Source organism: Lithobates pipiens, unplaced genomic scaffold, assembly GCF_037356315.1.
Source record: "Lithobates pipiens isolate NorthernLeopardFrog02 unplaced genomic scaffold, aLitPip1_a1.2 Scaffold_27, whole genome shotgun sequence".
NCBI lineage: Eukaryota > Metazoa > Chordata > Amphibia > Anura > Ranidae > Lithobates > Lithobates pipiens.
The window spans coordinates 42,827,218-42,846,289 of record NW_027507788.1 but is presented as its reverse complement, the minus strand read 5'-3'; the positions used below and the strand labels follow the sequence as shown (position 1 = coordinate 42,846,289).

Sequence of the window (19,072 nt, the reverse complement as noted above, 5' to 3'; positions counted from 1 at the left end):
TTTATTTGAAGTGTGAAAAATGGACAGATTCACTGCAATGTCAGGTGGCATGCTGCTCTGTGCGACATTCCCTGCGATCTGGCCCGTTGCACTGCGATAAAATACAGCATGTCTAGCACCTACGTGTGACACATAGGTAAACAAATGAGGAACACCTACTAACAAATGTATGTAGGCATAGGACACACACCCTGCCACACTCCCTTTAAGGAGAATTAACCAAAAAAAAAGGTTAATTAAATCCACAAGGACTTTTTTTTTTACCACTACTATTCCTTTATATTAGCTTTTAAAAGTTTACAAATGCAGCAAGTTAGAAATTGGATGAAAGGTTTAGCACTGGGAAACACTTTTTGAAAACTAAAACATGCATTTTATATACACATCAGGCCAAAATAAGGGACAAATGAGGTGGAATGAGGGACAGATGGACATTGCTCCAAATCAGGGACAGTCCCTCTAAATCAGGGACAGTTGGGAGCTATGGCACCGGCCCTGGCTATGCCCGCTCACCACACTGGATAAAGAAGTTGTTGAAGCAATGCAGGTGTTGGATGAGCCTCTTTCAGGAACTCCCTCTGTATCCTGGCTCTGGGAAATGGCATCTGGCGTCCACTACACCATGCTGCGGCCTACCCTTATCTGAAGTGCAGGCGTCGCTGGATAACCTGGAACAGCCTCCGGTCTGCTGGGAAGAAAAACAATGCTGTCTGCAGAGGTCCTTCCGGGCGCAGCTGAACGGCTCCCCGCTGTGTAGGCCACGAATCAGCAGAAGCTCACAATCACACAGAGCTCCCTGCTAGCAGATTCACACCGGAGTCCCAAGAGAGCAATGCAGGCCACGGCAGCCCCTTTTATATCCTCTCCTAGCAGTCTGTTTTTCTAGTCGAGCAAATCTGGATGTTGTAGTTCAAGCCAGTCTCGCTGGAATGGAAACGTCAGCTTTCTGAATTACACATCCCACAATGCTTTGCTCTGAGTTTTGTCACAAGAAAAAGGAAATGACACAGAGTCCAGTCAACACATGAGGGAGCCAACCCCACATTAATAATACTGCAAATGTCTCTGAATTGCAGGCATAATAGCCAGCTCCTGGCTACATATTTTACATGTGTTCTAAGGCTTTAAAAGGACAACAAGACCCTTTGCAAACCATGTGGAGCAACACTCGCTGGTAAAAATACAACAAACTTGAAGCGTCATTTGGGGACTACCAGTGGCGTTGCTGGGAGGGGTGAGCGGGCTGCACCGGGTGACACCCACCAGAGGGGTGACACCGGGCCATCACCCACTGCTACATACTGTACTAAATTGCTTGTGCAACAATTGCCACTCCCCCATCTTAAGCTGTCCCTCGGGGACTCCTTCACTCTGGCTGATCCCACAGATGAAGGAGAAAAAAGGTGATAACACAGCAGTCCGAGTGTTTTCATCTCCGGGCATGCTGTAAGTCACTGTACACATCACTACATAGAGTACTAACCTGGCACTATACCACCCAACCTGCCCTATATCACCCTATACTATCATCATTTACAGAGGCCATTCGGGGGTGCACCCCGTGACCGTGCGCTACCTGCAGAATGTGGGGTGACACCATATTTTGCCGCACCAGGTGACACCAGCCCTAGTGATGCCATAGTGATGCCATTATACAAAGGTAAGCACAGCACTTAAAGTGTTTGTTATTTTTACGTTACCCTTTTAATTCTATAACTCACTGTAATAGCAGGGCCTTGCGGCGGGCGGTATCTCCAGTCCACAGCTGCAAATTTAGAATTAGGGATAGTTGAGTAGAAGCTACACCATAACTTGATGGACTCTCCTACAACGCCATATACTGCTGAGTCCATTCGGATGTCTATGAGCAGAACCCCTGGGATACCTGGTAAGAAACAGAGATAAAACAATTAAGAATATGGCCAGCATATATCAATGTAGCAAAGCATTCCTACTTGTCCGCCAAACAAAAAAAATTTAAATCTATGCAGCTGGACGGCTACCCAGACACACATCTATGACATATTCTACTGCATAGGATGTACATTAAAAACAAACTCTGATGGGGATCACATTTATTAGCGCTTACTCATAGAAAAAGAAATGTGAAAGATTCATTCCAAGTATTCCATCTTGGACCGATGTAATTACAGTGCCTTGAAAAAGTATTCATACTCCTTGAGATTGCCTACATTTTGTCATGTTACAACCAAAAACATAAATGTATTTTATTGGGATTTTATGTGATAGACCAATACAAAGTGGCACATAATTGTGCAGTGGAAGGAAAATGGTAAATGGTTTTCAAATTTTTTTACGAATAAATATGTGAAAACTGTAGTCAATACTTTGTAGAACCACCTTTTGCTGCATTTACAGCTGCAAGTCTATTTGGGGATGTCTCTACCAGCTTTGCACACCTAGAGAATGACATTTTGCCCATTCTTCATTTTGCCCATTCTTCTTTGCAAAATAGCTGAAGCTCTGTCAAATTGGATGGAGAGCATCTGTGAAGAGCATTTTTTTAAGTCTTGCCACAGATTCTTAATTGGATTTAGGTCTGGACTTTGACTGGACCATTCTAACACATGAATATGCTTTGATCTAGACCAGAGGTTCTCAACTTGGGGGTTGAATGATGATTTGCCAGGGGTCACCAAATCCTGGTCAGTTCCTAAAGCCCGCACCGCTCTCCCAGCCTATTTGCGGCCACCCAGCAGGGCTGACCTGGAGCCTGTGGCCGTCCAGCTGGGCTGTTCCTGGAGCCCGCGGCCGTCCACTCAGCCTCTTCACAGCCGCCCATTCATTCAAGGCATGGCTGGGGGGCAGAGACTAGAGGTCAGCTGACTGGTGAGGAATGTGAAGTGGGAGGGGCTGGAGGAGACCCGATCTCCTGATTTCGGCATAGGTGTCACTGCTACGAGACACCACAAAGTCAAAGACACAGTGAGTAACTCTACCTGTGATTATAGTTGCCATTAAAAGTCCCCACTACAGTTCTCAGATCAGCAGATGACCTTGATCAAGAGCACCTAAGTTGTCTGATCAGAACTCTCCCCAGCACTGCCACTCATCCCATTTCCTCCACCACCAAGGAGTAAGAGAAGGAATACAAATAGAGAATGCATGGAAGGAATAGGAAAAGGGGGGAGGAACAAAGAAAAAAATGAGAAAAAGAATAAGAGAAAGAACAAGAAAGATGGCTAGAGAGAGAGGGATGGGGAAAATAAATAAATAAATACATTAGGATAGAGAGCTATAGGAGGGGGAGTGACCGGATGTGCGTGGTGAGCAGTGAGCGTTGTGAGAATGTAGTGGGGCCGAGAAGAGTGCGACGCCGCCACGCTGTCTCTCCCGCGTCGGAGATGTAAGTCGCAGGCCGAGTAAGGTCGACGTGAAGCTGGGGGAGGAGCCGAGTCAGAGCATACAGGGAGAGTCTCGAGGTAGAGCGGAAGGGCCGGAGTACCCGAAGACTGCCGGGAACGGCCGAGAGCTATTGACGCTAGCCGAAGCCGGCCGAGGACATCTCGGACAAGCGCAGGAGCGGAGACGCTGCTATGTTAATCGCGGTATTCGTGAGTACCCCCTACGGGGGAAAATAGGTTAGGAGGAGCCCTCCAGCGGTGAGGACAAGCAGACGGCCGCTGTATTTGAGGTATTCGGTCCGCAGATTGTTAAGCTGTTCATCTGATGTATGAGAGACAAGCCAGTAGGACACAGGTCACCTCCTCTTTGCCTGGCTATTTATTTATTTTTATTTTTTCTCCCAGAAGTGAAGGATCCAAGAGCTATAGCTATAATATGTACTGAAATGAACTGTATGGTGTATACGCTTATATAGTTATCTGTCAGCTATCCATCTGCTGAGGACTCTCTGTGGAACGCAAGAGCTCTCTTACTATTGTTTAATGACATCCCAGTGACATTCCCTAAACGCCCCCTTCCGTTTTTTGTATATTTATTCAAATGAGATACAAAGGTAGTAACGGACGATACAGTTAAACATTTTTTTTAAAGGAAAAAAAAAGAAAAACCCAGGTTATATTCTGGTAGTATGTACCCGTAAACAGTAGCCTGTAAGAGAGCCTTTTTTTTTTTTTTTCCTCTTCCCCTTCTCTCCCCCTTTATGTAGCATGGAATTATAACTATGTTTGAAGGGACTTAACTCCAGGATCATCTTCTGGGTTTCACCCGGGGAGGTGAAACCACTGTACATAGCATCTGTGTCTCTGGTTTCCCTTCATTTGTTCTTTTTTTTTCTTCCCTTCCCTTTCACCAGTCTGGAACTAGACGGGGGAACCCCCCTTTTTTTTCCCCTCCCCTCCTTGCATAAGCTAAAAAAATGTCAAGGCGACGAGGAGAGGATCAGTCGCAGCAGGAAGGCACGGGGACACAACACCTCCGCTCTTCCAAAGAAAAGGAAAAAAGTAACCAGGCAGCAATGACAGCTGCAGCAAAATTAGAGCGGTTTGTGCATACCCCGGTTCAAACCCCAACAAAGGGGGGACAGACGGTACAAACTAAAATCCATCATGGGGGTCCCACTGATAGAAAAAGCCAAGGCCAAACGGCATCTTTGGCCATGACAGTATCTGAATGTAAGAGCAAAAGTAATAAGAGCCAGGGGGACACTCAAGGCGACATGGAGCCAGTTGTGAGTAATGGCCCACCGGTGGAGGAGGCCCCAACTTTGAAGGATGTTTTGCAAGCGGTAAACGCATGTAAATTGTCCCTGGGAGAGCTGGCAGTTCAGTTAACAGGAATGAAGGAGGAAATATCACTAGTACGTCAAGATATTCAAAAAGTAGTTGAAAGAACAACGGTGGTGGAAACGAGAATAAGTCAACTAGAAGATGATATTTATCCAATACAGTTGGAAGTTAAGACTATGAAAAAGCAATTGGACAGCTATGCTACTAAAATGGATGAATTAGAAAATAGATCCCGCAGGGATAATATCAGGATGTTGGGGTTGCCTGAGAAAAGTGAAGGCCTGGATGCCATAAAATTCCTGGAGACCTGGTTTGTAGATATGTTTGGAAGAGAAGGCTTTTCACAGTTTTTTGCGATAGAAAGAGCCCATCGGCTTCCCTTTAGAGCCCCGCCGCCCGGAGGTCGTCCTAGACCTATGTTGTTGAAGCTCTTTAATTATAAGGATAAGGTGACACTAATGCGCAAGTCGAGGGAGATGGGGAACATCTCCTTTAAAGGCTCAAGGATCTCACTTTATCCAGATTACTCTCCCGAATTGCAGAGACGCAGAGCGGAATTTCGGGCAATTAAGGCCACCCTGCAGCTATATAAAGTAACTTACGCACTTTTATATCCAGCAAGATTGCGTGTGATGACCCCGGGAGGGGGGCACAGATTTTTGAGTCTACAGATGGGACATTACATTGGCTGGAAGTTAATAAGGAGTCCCTATAGAGTAGCCAGGGGGAAAGGGAGGGTAGATAAATGGGAGGGAAGGGGGAGAGGGGCGGCGAGGGGGACGTTGGGGGGAGGATGGGGGGTGGAGGGGAAAACTGTTTAAAAAAAAATCACGTGAAGGATAGAGAGCTATAAAAGGAAAAGAAAGGAGGAGAACAAACATAAAGAGTTAAGGGGTTGAGTGGAAGGGACTCAGGGAGCGCTAAATGCTTGTGGGTTAGGGTGCAAATCACTTGTCTTGCCTTGGGTGCTAACAACCCATGCTATGAAAATAATTTTACTGTTAGGGGTCCCCACAACTTGGGAAGGGGTCATGGCACTAAAAAGGTTGAGATCTACTAATCTAGACCATTCCATTGTAGCTCCAATGTATGTTTAGGATCGTTGTCCTGCTGGAAGGTGAACCTCTGTCCCAGTCTCAAGTCTTTTGCAGATTATTATTCAGGATTTATATAGCGCCAACAGTTTACACAGCGCTTTACAATATAAAAGGAGAAAATACAGTTACAATACAATAAAATACAAGAGGATTAAGAGGGCCCTGCTCAGAAGAGCTTACAATCTAAGAGATTAACAGGTTTTCTTTTAGAGATTGCCCTGTATTCCTCTCCATCTATCTTCCCATCAACTCTGACCAGCTTCCCTGTCCCTGCTGAAGAAAAACCATCCCCACAACATGATGCTGTGTTCAGAGGGATGTGCAGTGTTAGTTTTCCACATAGTGCTTTGCTTTTAGGCCAAAAGTAAAAGTTTTGGTCTCATCTGAGCAGAGCACCTTCTTCCACATGGCTTCTCACAAACAGAAAATGGGACTTTTTATGGCTTTCTTCTTGCCACTCTTCCATAAAGGCCAGATTTGTGGAGAGCACGACTAATAGTTGTCCTGTGGACAGATTCTCCCACCTGAGCTGCGGATCTCTGCAGCTTCTCCAGAGTTACCATGGACCTCTTGGCTGCTTCCCTGATTAATACTCTCCTTGCCCGGCTTGTCAGTTCAGGTGGACAGCCATGTCTTAGTAGGTTTGCAGTTGGGCAATACTCATTCCATTTTCGGATGATGGATTGAACAGTACTTCATGAGATATTCAAAGCTTGGGATTTATTTTATTTTTTTATACCCTAACCCTGCTTTAAACTTCTCCACAATTGTATCCCTGACCTGTCCGGTGTGTTCCTTGGCCTTCAGGATGCTGTTTTTTCACCAAGGGTCTCTAACAAACCTCTAAGGACTTCACAGAACAGCTGTATTTATACTGAGATTAAATTACACACAGGTGGACTCTATTTACTAATTAGGTAACTTCTGAAGGCAATTGGTGCCACTAGATTTTAGTTAGGGGTATCAGAGGAAAGGGGCTCAATACAAATGCATGCCACACTTTTCACATATTTGTAAAAAATGTTGAAAACCATTTATCATTTTCCTTCCACTTCACAATTATGTGCCACTTTGTGTTGGTCTATCACATAAAATACATTTACCTTTTTGGTTGCAACATGACAAAAATGTGGAAAATTTTGAGGGGTATGAAAATTTTCTCAAGGCATTGTATGTGTGCACCATACCTGTGGGATCCACATAGAAGCTGGAAATTACTGTAGCAGACAGAGCTACTACAGTGATCTCCACTTGCTCACTTCCCAGGTCCTGTGCCAAGCAGCTACTCTACCTCCTATGTGGGCAATGCAGTGGTAACTCAGCACAGATGCCATTCAAGAAACACTTTTCCATTTTCTTAATGACTACAACGTGTTTTCTGATCGGCCGAGGTGGAGAGGCAGAGTGGTGACATCACAATCTCTACCTCATCCAATCAGAGAATACTTAGCATTCTTTGATATAATAGAAAGTGTTCTCTGAATGGCGCCCGTGCTGAGAGCAGGGCAGCCACTCAGCACAGAGCCCAGAACCCAGCAGCAATCACTGTATTGGCGGCACCTACTACAGTGATTTCCAGCTTCCACAGCTAGAGCACACACATACTAATATTGGCCTAAGCTGGATAAATGTAACTATGTAAAAATTGCCAGGGCCGTCTTTAATATTGATTGGACCCTGGGAAAAAAAATTTCTTGGGCCCCCCATGCAGTTTCGCTCTCCACCTGCTCTAAGACATACAATAAATAGCAGCTAGACTCAAAATCAGTTTACTGAATCAGATCAGGCAGATATTGTGATTGGTTGCCAGAGGTTACAGTGTATCATTACCGCTCACTGACTGGTTGCTAGAGGTTACAGCACACATTGCGGCTCACCGATTAGTTGCTAGAGGTTACAGCACATGATTTCTGCTTGTTGATTGGTTGCTAGAGATTACTGTGGATATGACCTCAGGGGGGCATGTTATACATATCAATCCTGCTGGCCACTGCTATTTACATATGAATGCCACCGCTATTTACATATGAATGCCGGTAATTTACATGTAAACAGAGGGTCTGAAAGTGAGTCATCTGTACACAGCAATAGGGCAGAGCTGGGCAGCATTAGTAGCAGCACTTCACACTGAGATATTGGAACACAGCGCAGGACTAAAACCTCAAGGGACGAGGGAATTTAAACCAGGATAGTTGGCAAGCATCAGGCAGCTGCTTTGGGCCCCACAACAATGACAGGGCCCAGGGCAGCTGCCCTTTTTGCCCTGCCTTAAAAACGGCCCTGCCTGGAACTCTGCTTTAAGCACTCTGCATCTACCATGTCTATTTTGTGTTAAGCTTACATTAGATAGAGTTGGTATAAGGGTCCCTTTTACATCAATGTGCACATTATCCCTCCCGTGCTATTTTGTATGATATGTGTTGTGTTAAAGCCGGCCATAGATGGTTGGAATCTCTGCTGGTTTAGAGGGACCGGCCACGATTCTAACCATGTATGGGTAGGCTGATTGTACCAATCAACTTGGTAACAACCAGCCTGTCAGATTTTTTTATGCGATTATTTTCAGTGGCTGTAGCCGCTAGCAATAATCCCTGTGTGTTCTCTCAGCTGGGATGGCTCTCCGCACCACCCACCGGGAGAACACAATAGCTCCACGGGAGGGATTCTCCCCATCAACACCGACTGAGGATGGTGGAATTGAGCGATTTTCAAGGGTTGCAGAAAAGAAAGTCACACCGTCTATGGCTGGCTTAAGGCGGCCATACAAGGTTCAATGTTCCCGGCCTGCCTGCTCAGCAATATGGATTATTCCCTTCTCTTCTTACTTTGAAACTCCGACTTAAACTTTTCTTTTCTTTTTTTTTTAATTAAGAGTGTGAAAGGTTTAGAGTCTATTAAGGGTGGTCTGAGTCCACACTGGTAAGAATTCAACCTACTTCTGGTGGTAGAGGATCACATGGACAGGAAATTTTTCAAATGAGGAGACAAAAAAAACCTTTTTTTTTTGTTTTTGTTTTTTAAAGCTGAAGTTTAGCTATGGCAAATTTTACATAGTTACATTAGTCCAACTTGGACCAATTTAAGTGTGGATGTGCCATACCTATGGGATCCACATGAAAGCTGGAAATCACTGTAATAGACAGTAGCTTCTTCGTCCCATGCCAATCGGCTGCCCTGCTGCATTTTGAACACAGGAGGTAACTCGCTCAGCATGGGCAGTTGGGCACCTTTCAGAGAACAATGAATGCAAAGTGTTCTATGATTGGAGAAGACAGAGGTTGAGCAGTGATGTCACAATATCCACCTCATCTCATCGGAAAACACTTTGTATTTAGTGGGCAAATGCAAACTGTTCTTTCAATGCCACCTGTGTCGAACAAGCACCCCCTTGTGTTCAGTAAGCAGCAGGGCAGACGCTTGGCATAAGACCCAAAAGCTGGACAACCACTGTAGTAGTGGTGTCTGTTACAGTGAATTCCAGCTATGGCACATACTTTCAGTGGTCCAAGTAAAATTGCCATACCTGGAGTTCAGATCTAAATAATGGAAAAGGGTTGGAACCTTTGAGGGTTTTACTGAAGACTGTCCCTTTCTGTCCTGGTGACCCCGCTTTTATTTTTTATTTTTTGTCCTGATGTCACAGGATGAAATCTCCCCAATAAAGTCACAGCAATAAAAATCTGACAGATCACACATACATGTGGAGCTTGTCAATTAAAATCTATTTGAGAAAAACACCTTCCACTTTTTATTTAAAACAATACAATGAAAAATTATAACAGGCGCTAATAGTATGTAGTAAGGAAATGGGAAATAGAACTGAATTCATCCTAAAGCTCAGTTTACGCCTATGCGTTTTTCAGAAACGCACTACTGTCCATTTAACATGGTTTCCTATGGGACACATTCACCTCAATGCTTTTTTTTCAGCCACTGTGTTTTTGGAAAGGGTCAGGGCCCTTATTTAACCACTTCAATACCAGGCACTTATACACCTTCCTGCCCAGACCAATTTTCAGCTTTCAGCGCTGTTGCACTTTGAATGACAATTGCGCGGTCATGCTACACTGTACCCAAACTACATTTTTATCATTTTGTTCCCATAAATCGAGCTTTCTTTTGGTGATATTTGATAATCTCTGGGATTTTTATTTTCTGCTAAACAAATTTAAAAAAAAAACCTGAAAATTTTGAAAAAAAAAAAAAGAAAAAAAGACTTTTTGTTTCTGTTACAAAACTTTGTAAATAAGTACGTTTTCTCTCTCACTGATGGGCACTGATGGGGCTGCACTGACGGCACCGGGGTTGCACCAAAAGGCACCACTGAAAGGCATGGATGGTACTGATGGGCATCACTGTTTGGCAGGCATTATTATTTGGCACTGATTGGCATTGCTGGCGGTGACTAGTGGTGGGCATCCCTGATGGTCCTGGTGGCGTTCCTGGTGGTCCAGTGTGGGCATCCTCAGGGGGAGGGCTGTGCTGATAATCAGCACAGACCCCCCATCAGAAGAAGAGCAGCCAATCGGCTCTCCTCTACTCGCGTCTGACAGACGCAAGTGAGGAAAAGCAGCTTTTCCCATTTACACTGTGATCAGCCATGATTGGACACAGCTTATCACTTGGTAAAGTGTCTCCGTCCGAGACTCTTTACCTAGATCGGAGTTACGGTGTGTCAGATTGACATGCCGCAAAAACGATCGCCGCCATGCACGGCTTGGCTTGTTATCCTGAAAGACATGATATGACGTCCGGTCAGGATAACAAAACCACTTTGCGGACAACATTTTGCTATATGGCGGCAGCAAGTGGTTAAAAGCAAAAGGGTGCATTTTAGGTTCAATAGACTTCAATGGAGAAGCTGCAGAAAAGTGTGTGTTTTTCCCGCGATTTTCATTTTACGTTTTTTTATTTGCCTAACAACAAATAGTAAAAAAAAAAAAAAATATATGATATGCAAAACACGTGTGAAAAACGCTTCAAAAAACGCGTGTGCAAAAACACAAAATGCACCGCAGAAACGATTCAAAAGCAAACTGCTTACTGTAGGTGTGAACCAAGCCTAACTTTCTGGTTTATCTAACAAGGAATTTCTGCAGATAACCCCATACACAGGTACCTTTGGTAGAATTTCCTAATGAACTACTGGAAATTCTTAATTCACAGATATATCAGTAAAATTGGTATGTGACAAGAAGGTGAAAATGATTGCATAAACTTAAAACGGTTTTGCCCGTTATTGGAAAAATAAAGGTTCATTCTATTGTGACAAAAACTGTTTGTCTCAGCTCAAGTAAACATTTAAATATTAGTTTTACTAATTTGGTGGTGGTTTAATCTTTGAACTTTGCTCTCAGTCTTGTTAATTTTAAAGCCAGCCCCACACTGGCTTGTATCTTATAGACTAAACTAGAGAGACAATCTTTTCTTTACTGTTGCTAATAAAGGTGCCAGCAATTTGCTGCATTATTTAAATTTTTACGCAGGTATGATTAAAAAAAAAAAAAAAAAAAAAAAATGTATACTGTATTTTTCCACTAAAGGATACCATGGTAAACTGATTTACTGAAGAAACTGAGAATTTTCACAGACAAAAAAAATTGTTGAATATTCAATTCAACTGTCCAGTTGCATGAAAGGCATGAGTACATGATTGGGTGTTCATGGTGTTCATGGGTTTGGTCCAAACTTAGCTTCAGACTAAACCCATAAAGAAGCTATCACTCCCACCGAATAAACTTCGGGGAATCCCCGCAGCTGCACATACACAAAGGGGTGGGGATGCTTATGAAACCATTGACCTAATGTGCCACGTGGCCATATTAGATCAATGACATTGGTCATATTAGTACAAAGGCCACATGGCCATATTAGGTCAACAACATTGGCCATCTTAGGACAAGGACAAGTCAGCAATGTCACCAGCATCCCTGCCCTTTTGTGTACATGTTGCTGCGGGGTGGGGAAATGTCCTGGCTGCACTTGATTGGGTGGCAGCTTGCAGGAATTACAGCCTTTTTTTTTATAAAGGAATTGTCAAAACTGTCTCTGTGTTTTAACTACATTTTTACATTGCCTTATCTCTATCAACTGCCTGTCCATAGGGCTGCATGGAGCTTTCAATCAGATCCACCTGTAAAAACAGAAAGATGGACCTGATTGGAAAGCATTTAGGATACAATACCCCACCGTAGTCCATCTTCATAACCAACTCTGGCAGGTGACAAATACAGTAAAACTTTGGATTGCAAATTTCCCCATAAGAAATAATGGAAACTCAGATGATTCGTTCCACCACCATTTATTCATAAGTCCTTCAGTTTATAGTCTGTTTAAAAAGATCATAGCAATGTGATAGTTTGTGTAACCATTAACCACTTCCCAACCACCTCACGCCGATATACGTCAGCAGAAGGGCACATACAAGCAAAATCACGTACCTGTATGTTGCCCTTTAAGAGGCGGCGTGCTCGCGGGAAGCTCCGTGGGTCCAGTTGCAGGATACCCGCGATCGCCTCACAGAGAGGAAGAACGGGGAGATGCTAAAGTAAACAAGCATCTCCCTGTTCTGCCTAGCAACAGTGACACTGTTATCTGCTCCCTGTGATTGGAGCAGAGATCAGTGATCTGTAAAACACAGCCACGTCCCCCACAGTTAGCAACACGCACCTAGGACACACTTAACCCCTTCCCTGCCAGTGTCATTTATACAGGAATCAGTGCATTTGTATAGCACTGATTGCTGTATAAATGACAATAGTCCCAAAAATGTGTCAAAAATGTCTGATGTGTCCGCCATAATGACGCAGTCACAATAAAAACAAACAAAAATAAATAAATAAAATCGCTGATTGCCGCCATTTAAATAAATAAAAAAAAATTATAAAATTGGCATAAAACTATCGCCTATTTTGTAAACGCTATAACTTTTGCGCAAACCAATCAATAATCGCTTATTGTGATTTCTTTTTTTACCAAAAACCATGAAGAATATGTTTTGGCCTAAACTGAAGAAAAAATGTTTTTTTATATATTTTTGGTGGATATTATAGCAAAAAGTAAAAAATAATACTATTTTTTTTAAAAAAAGTGGCGCTATTTTTTGTTTATAGCGCAAAGAATAAAAACGGCAGGGGTAATCAAATACCACCAAAAGAAAGCTCCATTTGTGGGGGGAAAAAAAGAACGTCAATTTTGTTTGGGAGCCACGTCACACAATCGCGCAATTGTCAGTTAAAACAATGCAGTACCAAATCGCAAAAAAAATGCTCTGGTCAGGAAGGGGGTAAATTCTTCCGGGGCTGAAGTGGTTAAATGTCCATCCACAAATGGAAGCCTCCAAAAGGGGATTAGAAGTAAAATGCAGCAGCAGCTACAGTGTATAAAAGAGAAGAGAGGTACACCTTTAAGTGTAGCAATATGGTTACATTTAATGAAGGTACAACATTTAGCAACTCACATAGTTGAATATTAAAAAAGGTCGAAGTATGAAGGCATCCGTGGTAGAGCTGTCCACATAGAACGTCCTCCATACCACTGACTCTCACCGCTGTCAGTCTGCAATCGTGACCAGGAAGACTACCCTGCAGTAGAGAGCTTTGAAAGCAAGGCTTGAAGCCCTCATGGAAGGGATGGCATCGATGGCAGTGTGGGAGGACGGTCTATGTGAACAGCCTTACCCCAGATGCCTGCATAATTAGATGTGCCTTAATCATTAGCCATGTGACCTGCTAAATGTTGTACCGTCAATAAATGTAATCATATTGCTACACTTAGAGGCGCCTCTCTTCTCTTTTATACTCAGTTGTGACATGACGCTACTTGTATATCAAGACATCGCTTGTATATCAAATCAACAGTTATTTTAAAAATGTTGCTCGTCTTGCAAAACGCTTGCAGACCAAGGTTTTACTGTACATTCTTTAAGTGAATGGTCCATATACCGTCCTATAAAATAAAATTTGTGTAAAGACAAACCAGCAGGCCATACATGATTTGTTTTCTTTCATTCCAACAGCAGGTTGAACGAAAGAACAATGACTTGATTCCCCCATCCACACATTCCAGGTGAAGGGGGAATCCCTTCCGCAGAGCTTCTGTATTCTGACGGCAGGAAAGCTTCCCCGCCATTAGAATACTCATCAGCACCCCCAGCTATAGTCGGGGTCACTGATCAAGTAAAAATTTTCCAACAGGCTGGTTGTTCAGAAGTTGGTTAATGGATCGACTTCTGTACAACCAGCCTGCTCATAGATGGATCAAAACTCGGCCAATCCCTGCTGAACCGGACAAATTTCAATCCATTTATGGCCGGCTTAATACGATAGAATGGAACTTTCAGCAGCTCCTTCACATGTATAACATGTAACATATGAGAAGTAAGATGAGCAGTGTAAAGTGATGAATACTCACCCATCATTAGGACAAGAAGAGACCTCCATAGTACATTCCCCCACAACGGAGCCATTCCTTGTTTATGCCTCTCCAGTCTGACTAGCAGGTGAGTAAACAGGAAGTGATGGCTGGAATTACAGGTAGGATCTCTCGGTGTACAGGTGATTCACAGGCGGGGCGGTCTTCTACGTCCAGCCTCCAATACTACTACTGACGAGTGACGACGTATGATGTGAAACCAGAGTATAGAACACTCATCTCCCACCTCCAGCTGGGAGCACTGCTCATTTCTCCTGCTCAACAGGACTTTGTATTGTATTCATCACAGTGAGGTTACATAATGACACAATGATCTCCTCCCCACTATGTCAGCAGCCTAATCTTATCAAAAACGTGTCCTGCGAGATTACACCAACAGGGAGGGAGGAAACCTAAGAGCTAATTTCATAAAATAAAACTAAAATGATTCCCCCCGCTAAGCAATACTTGTGAACGGAACATTTTTTGTAGGTTATCATAAGATAAAATAAGCAGTACAGTATTATAATAAGGTATTAAATATAATATAATATTCTACATATTTTTGGTAAAAAAATCGCAATAAGCGATTATTGATTGGTTTGTGCAAAAGTTATAGCGTTTACAAAATAGGGGATAGTTTTATGGCATTTTTATTAATAATTATTTTTTTTACGAGTAATGGCGGCGATCATCGATTTTTATTGTGACTGCGACATTATGGCGGACACATCGGACATTTTTGACACATTTTTGGGACCATTATCATTTATACAGTGATCAGTGCTATACAAATGCAGAGATTCCTGTGTAAATGGCAGTGAAGGGGTTAACCAGGGGGTGGCAGTGTAGGGGTTAAGTGTTCCTAGGGGCTTGTTACTAACTGTGGGGGGCTGGGCTTTGTGTTAGTGAACACTGATCTCTGCTCCAATCACATGAAGCAGAGATCAGCATCACTTGTTCCCAGGCAGAACAGGGAGATGCTGTTTACAATGGCATCTCCCCATTCAGCCGCCCCGTGAGACGATCGCGGGTATCCCCGTGGCGATCGAGTCTACGGGACCCGTGACCAGACTCACTGGGGTCCGGACCGGCACGCGAGCGCACCACTGGCGGCGTGCACGTGATGGCAGTGCGGCATATTAAAATGGACGTACCTGTACGCCAATATGCCTGCCCGTGCCATTCTGTCAACGTGCATCGGTGTGCGCTGGTCGGGAACTGGTTAAAGGGGCGTGGGAAGGGGTGTGCCCTATGCCTGCATACTTTTGCTGATAGGTGTCCCTCATTCCCATCTCAAAAAGTTGGCAAGTATGTGAAATATAAAGCTGCATATAGTGATGAAGGAAGTGATGAAGTTTTATTTCAATGTTTTGACAAAGCACAAGCTTGTCCTCTTCAGAATGTCAAAAAAAAACTTGATCACTTTATCACCTTTCGAATCCGTTCATATATGCGAATTGGATGTGTTTTGAACTGCATCCGATTTGCATGACATTCAATTCAAATTTAAGTACATTTTCTGAGCACTGCAGTGCGATTCAAATGCAAATTCCAGGCTCATTGCCTTCTATGGAAACGCATCTGAATCGGACATCTGATCAGTTTTGAACACAAATTCAATCAGAAAAAAAACAGCCCCCCCCCCCCCCCAAGCCATACCAGGCCCTTTCGGGAACCTCCCCATGCCAACCCTTAAAAAAATGGTGTAGGGGACTCCAAAATCTATACCAGACTATTATCCCAGAGTGACCCCCTGATCCATATCAGGCTTCATGCCCTCAACATGGGGAAGGTGCTCTGAGGTAGGAGGCATTCCTCTCCCCCCCCCCACCCCAAAGCACCTTGTCCCCATATTGATGGGGAAAAGGGTCTCTTTCCCACAACTCATAATATGGGAAGAGTCCCCCAAGGTTTTTTTAGCAGCAATGTAACAAGGTCAGAAAAGGAATAGGTATAAAATTCTTCCCCACAACCCTGACCAGTGATAGGTTGTGGGGGTCTGCAGGCCAGGCAGGGGGCTTATCGGAATCTGGAAGCTCCCTTTAAAGTGGTTGTGAAGTCTGTTACATCACTTGTACCTACAGGTAAGCCTGTAACAAGGCTTACCTCTAGGTACTGTAAATATCTATTAAACTTGCACAATTTAGGAAATATTCACTATAAACCCTTTTTCCGACGTCATCGGCATATGCGCACGGAAGAAACGGTCCGCTGGTGCAGTTTCTTCAGGTCCGTCATTGTGGCTCCAGCCAATTACAGCACCGGAGCCTGCGAACCTGGAAGTAACTCAAGTGAAAAATGTCGGCCATGTACGCGGTGTGCCAGTGCCGATTCTGGGCATCGTTCTAAGGTAAGTATTTCATAATGAGCTAGTATGCGATGCATACTAGCTCATTATGCCTTTAACTTGCAGGCTTATATATTTTTTTGGAGGTTTACCTCTTTAACAACCTCTTTAACAAGGGGAGCCTTAGATTCCACTCCCCCCTTCCCATGTGAATGAGTATGGGGTACATTGTACCCCTACTCATTCACCAAAAACATTGTCAAAAAAACAACAACACAGAGACAGTTTTTGACAATTCCTTTATTTAAAAAAACAAGAATAAAAGTTTCCGCGGTGTAGATCCATCGTCAATCACTAGGACTGCCAGCCCCGCTGACCTGATAAAAGAAAAAAGAAAGCTTGCTCTGAAGGCTCCCGCCGCCTGCCTGCTCTGCCGTCTAACAGTTCTTAAATATCTAAGGGTGGGGGCCACCTGGCGCAGTCACCTGGTGGCAGCGCCCCTTGTGAAATCATCGATCAGTGCATATTGGGTCAGTGATGTCACAAGGCTCAGTGCTGCTAAGTGACATCGCCGGGTGGCACCCCCATGAGCTATTTAAGAACTGTCAGATGGCAGAGAAGGCAGGCATCAGGCACCATGACTAAAGATGGATCTACCATGGGAACATTGTTTTTTTTTTTATAAAGGAATTGTCAAAACTGTCTCTGTGTTTTAACTACATTTTTACATATAGGTAAATTTGTTCCAGTACTTTTGAAGCAAGAGGGGGACAGTTCAACCCCTCAGGTGCCTTTTTCCATCAAGGATTCGGACCACTGTGCTGGCACAGCGGTCCGAATCCTTGATGGAAAAAGGCACCTGAGGGGTTGAACTGTCCCCCTCTTGCTTCAAAAGTGCTGGAACAAATTTACCTATATCCCGCTGAAGAGGCGTATGTGGGAATCTGTTGATTGCAGCAAGAAGAGATTATGGTCTATACCATCTCCCTCTGCCGTTTCATACTTTAAATATTTGGAGTCCTTCTCCTACTCGCAGGCTTCTATACGTGCAACAGTCTGATGCCGAGATTATAAATTACTCCACCTGCGTAGAAAAATATTTCCTTTTTTTCTCCTGTATTTCCTTCTCTTGCTTTGGGTTACCCAAAGAAATAAAATTGTTAAAGCTCCTGAGGAAGCGTTGTAGTCAAAACGCGAAACATGTAGAGCATCAGAATACGTCCAATCGATTCTTTAATTAATATCTTGTCTATTTTAATCAATTTTTATATTAAGTGTTAATGTGTTTCTTTTTCTTTTGGGCTCATATGTCCAACGAGAACACATATAGATATTGTTAAAATGTACTAGACTAGATAGGATATGGAACAATATGACCTGGTATGTTTTATACACATCCCTTTTTTTCCTTTTTATAAATAAAAATCTTTTTATTTAAAAAACTTTTTTTCTTTTCCCCCTTTGTTGTATTTAAATATAGTATATAATTATGCCTAAAAAGTCCAACACAACCAACATTTTTTGTTGAGGTTTGTTTCTTTCCCTCCCTTTTTCCCTCCTCTTTTTTCAAGATATATAAAGGACGTGGCATTTGGTTTTTCTTTCATAGTGTATCCACAGGACCACCCTGTGATAGATACACATTATATTCATTACACAATGTTGCATGGCAATTGCGGCATGGCCTCAGTCAAATCCCAACTGCAAACAGGGCTGGACTGGGACAGAAATTTGGCCCTGGACTTCATCCAGACCGGCCCACTTACATTTTGAGTGTCCCATCAGCACTCCCATACATCAAAGTTTCCCATCACCAGCCCCCTTACAACAGAGTGTCCCACCAGCACCGCTTACATCAGAGTGTCCCATTACCAGCAATCTTACATCAGAGCATCCCATCAGCACCCTCTTACGTCAGAGTGTCCCATGAGCAGCCCCCTTACATCACAGTGTCCTATCAGCACCCCCTTACATCAGAGTGTCCCATCAGCACCCCCTTACATCAGAGTGGCCCATCACCAGCCCCCTTACTTCAGAGTGGCCCACTGAGCCATCGGCCCACCGGGAAACTCCCGGTAGTCCCGATGGTCAGTACATGCCTGACTGCAAATGTAAATTAGGCCTAAAATATAAATTTTCAGCCATTGCTAGACTTACCATGAATACAGATTCATACAAAGAGTTCACGGTATGTATGAAGAGAAAACATGAACAAGGTAACAGGAAAACTTGTGTTCATGCGTTGTCTACCAGTACAATGTATACAGATGATGTGATATAACTAGCCAAAACTCTCATTTATACCCCTTTATCACTCATCGAAATAATAATATGACTTCATTTACAGAGAGCAGTCTGACTTCTGCTGATTGTGGAAGAATCTGCAAGTTCTATTTGCTTAAAGTAGGTGTGTAGCAGCCTAATCTAGTAGCTACCTTTTGCATAGTTTCATTACTTCACAAAAATACCTTCTGTATGGGAACATTCCTATTATGTCTTTTTACAACAGGGGCCTTTATATATATATATATATATATATATATATATATATATATATATAT

General features: G+C 43.4%; 1 protein-coding gene across 1 annotated transcript in view; it reads right to left on the bottom strand.

Moving 5' to 3' along the window:
* Positions 1-14,472, bottom strand: part of LOC143933829 (myelin protein zero-like protein 3) — a 33,808-nt gene extending 19,336 nt beyond the window's left edge. The window contains exons 1-2 of the mRNA XM_077456892.1: positions 14,222-14,472; positions 1,722-1,885 (exon numbers count right to left, since the gene is read on the bottom strand). Coding sequence (XP_077313018.1) covers positions 1,722-1,885; positions 14,222-14,276 — 219 coding nt within the window. The 5' untranslated portion in view covers positions 14,277-14,472. The remainder of the gene's footprint in view (positions 1-1,721; positions 1,886-14,221) is intronic.
* Positions 14,473-19,072: the final 4,600 nt, after the last annotated feature.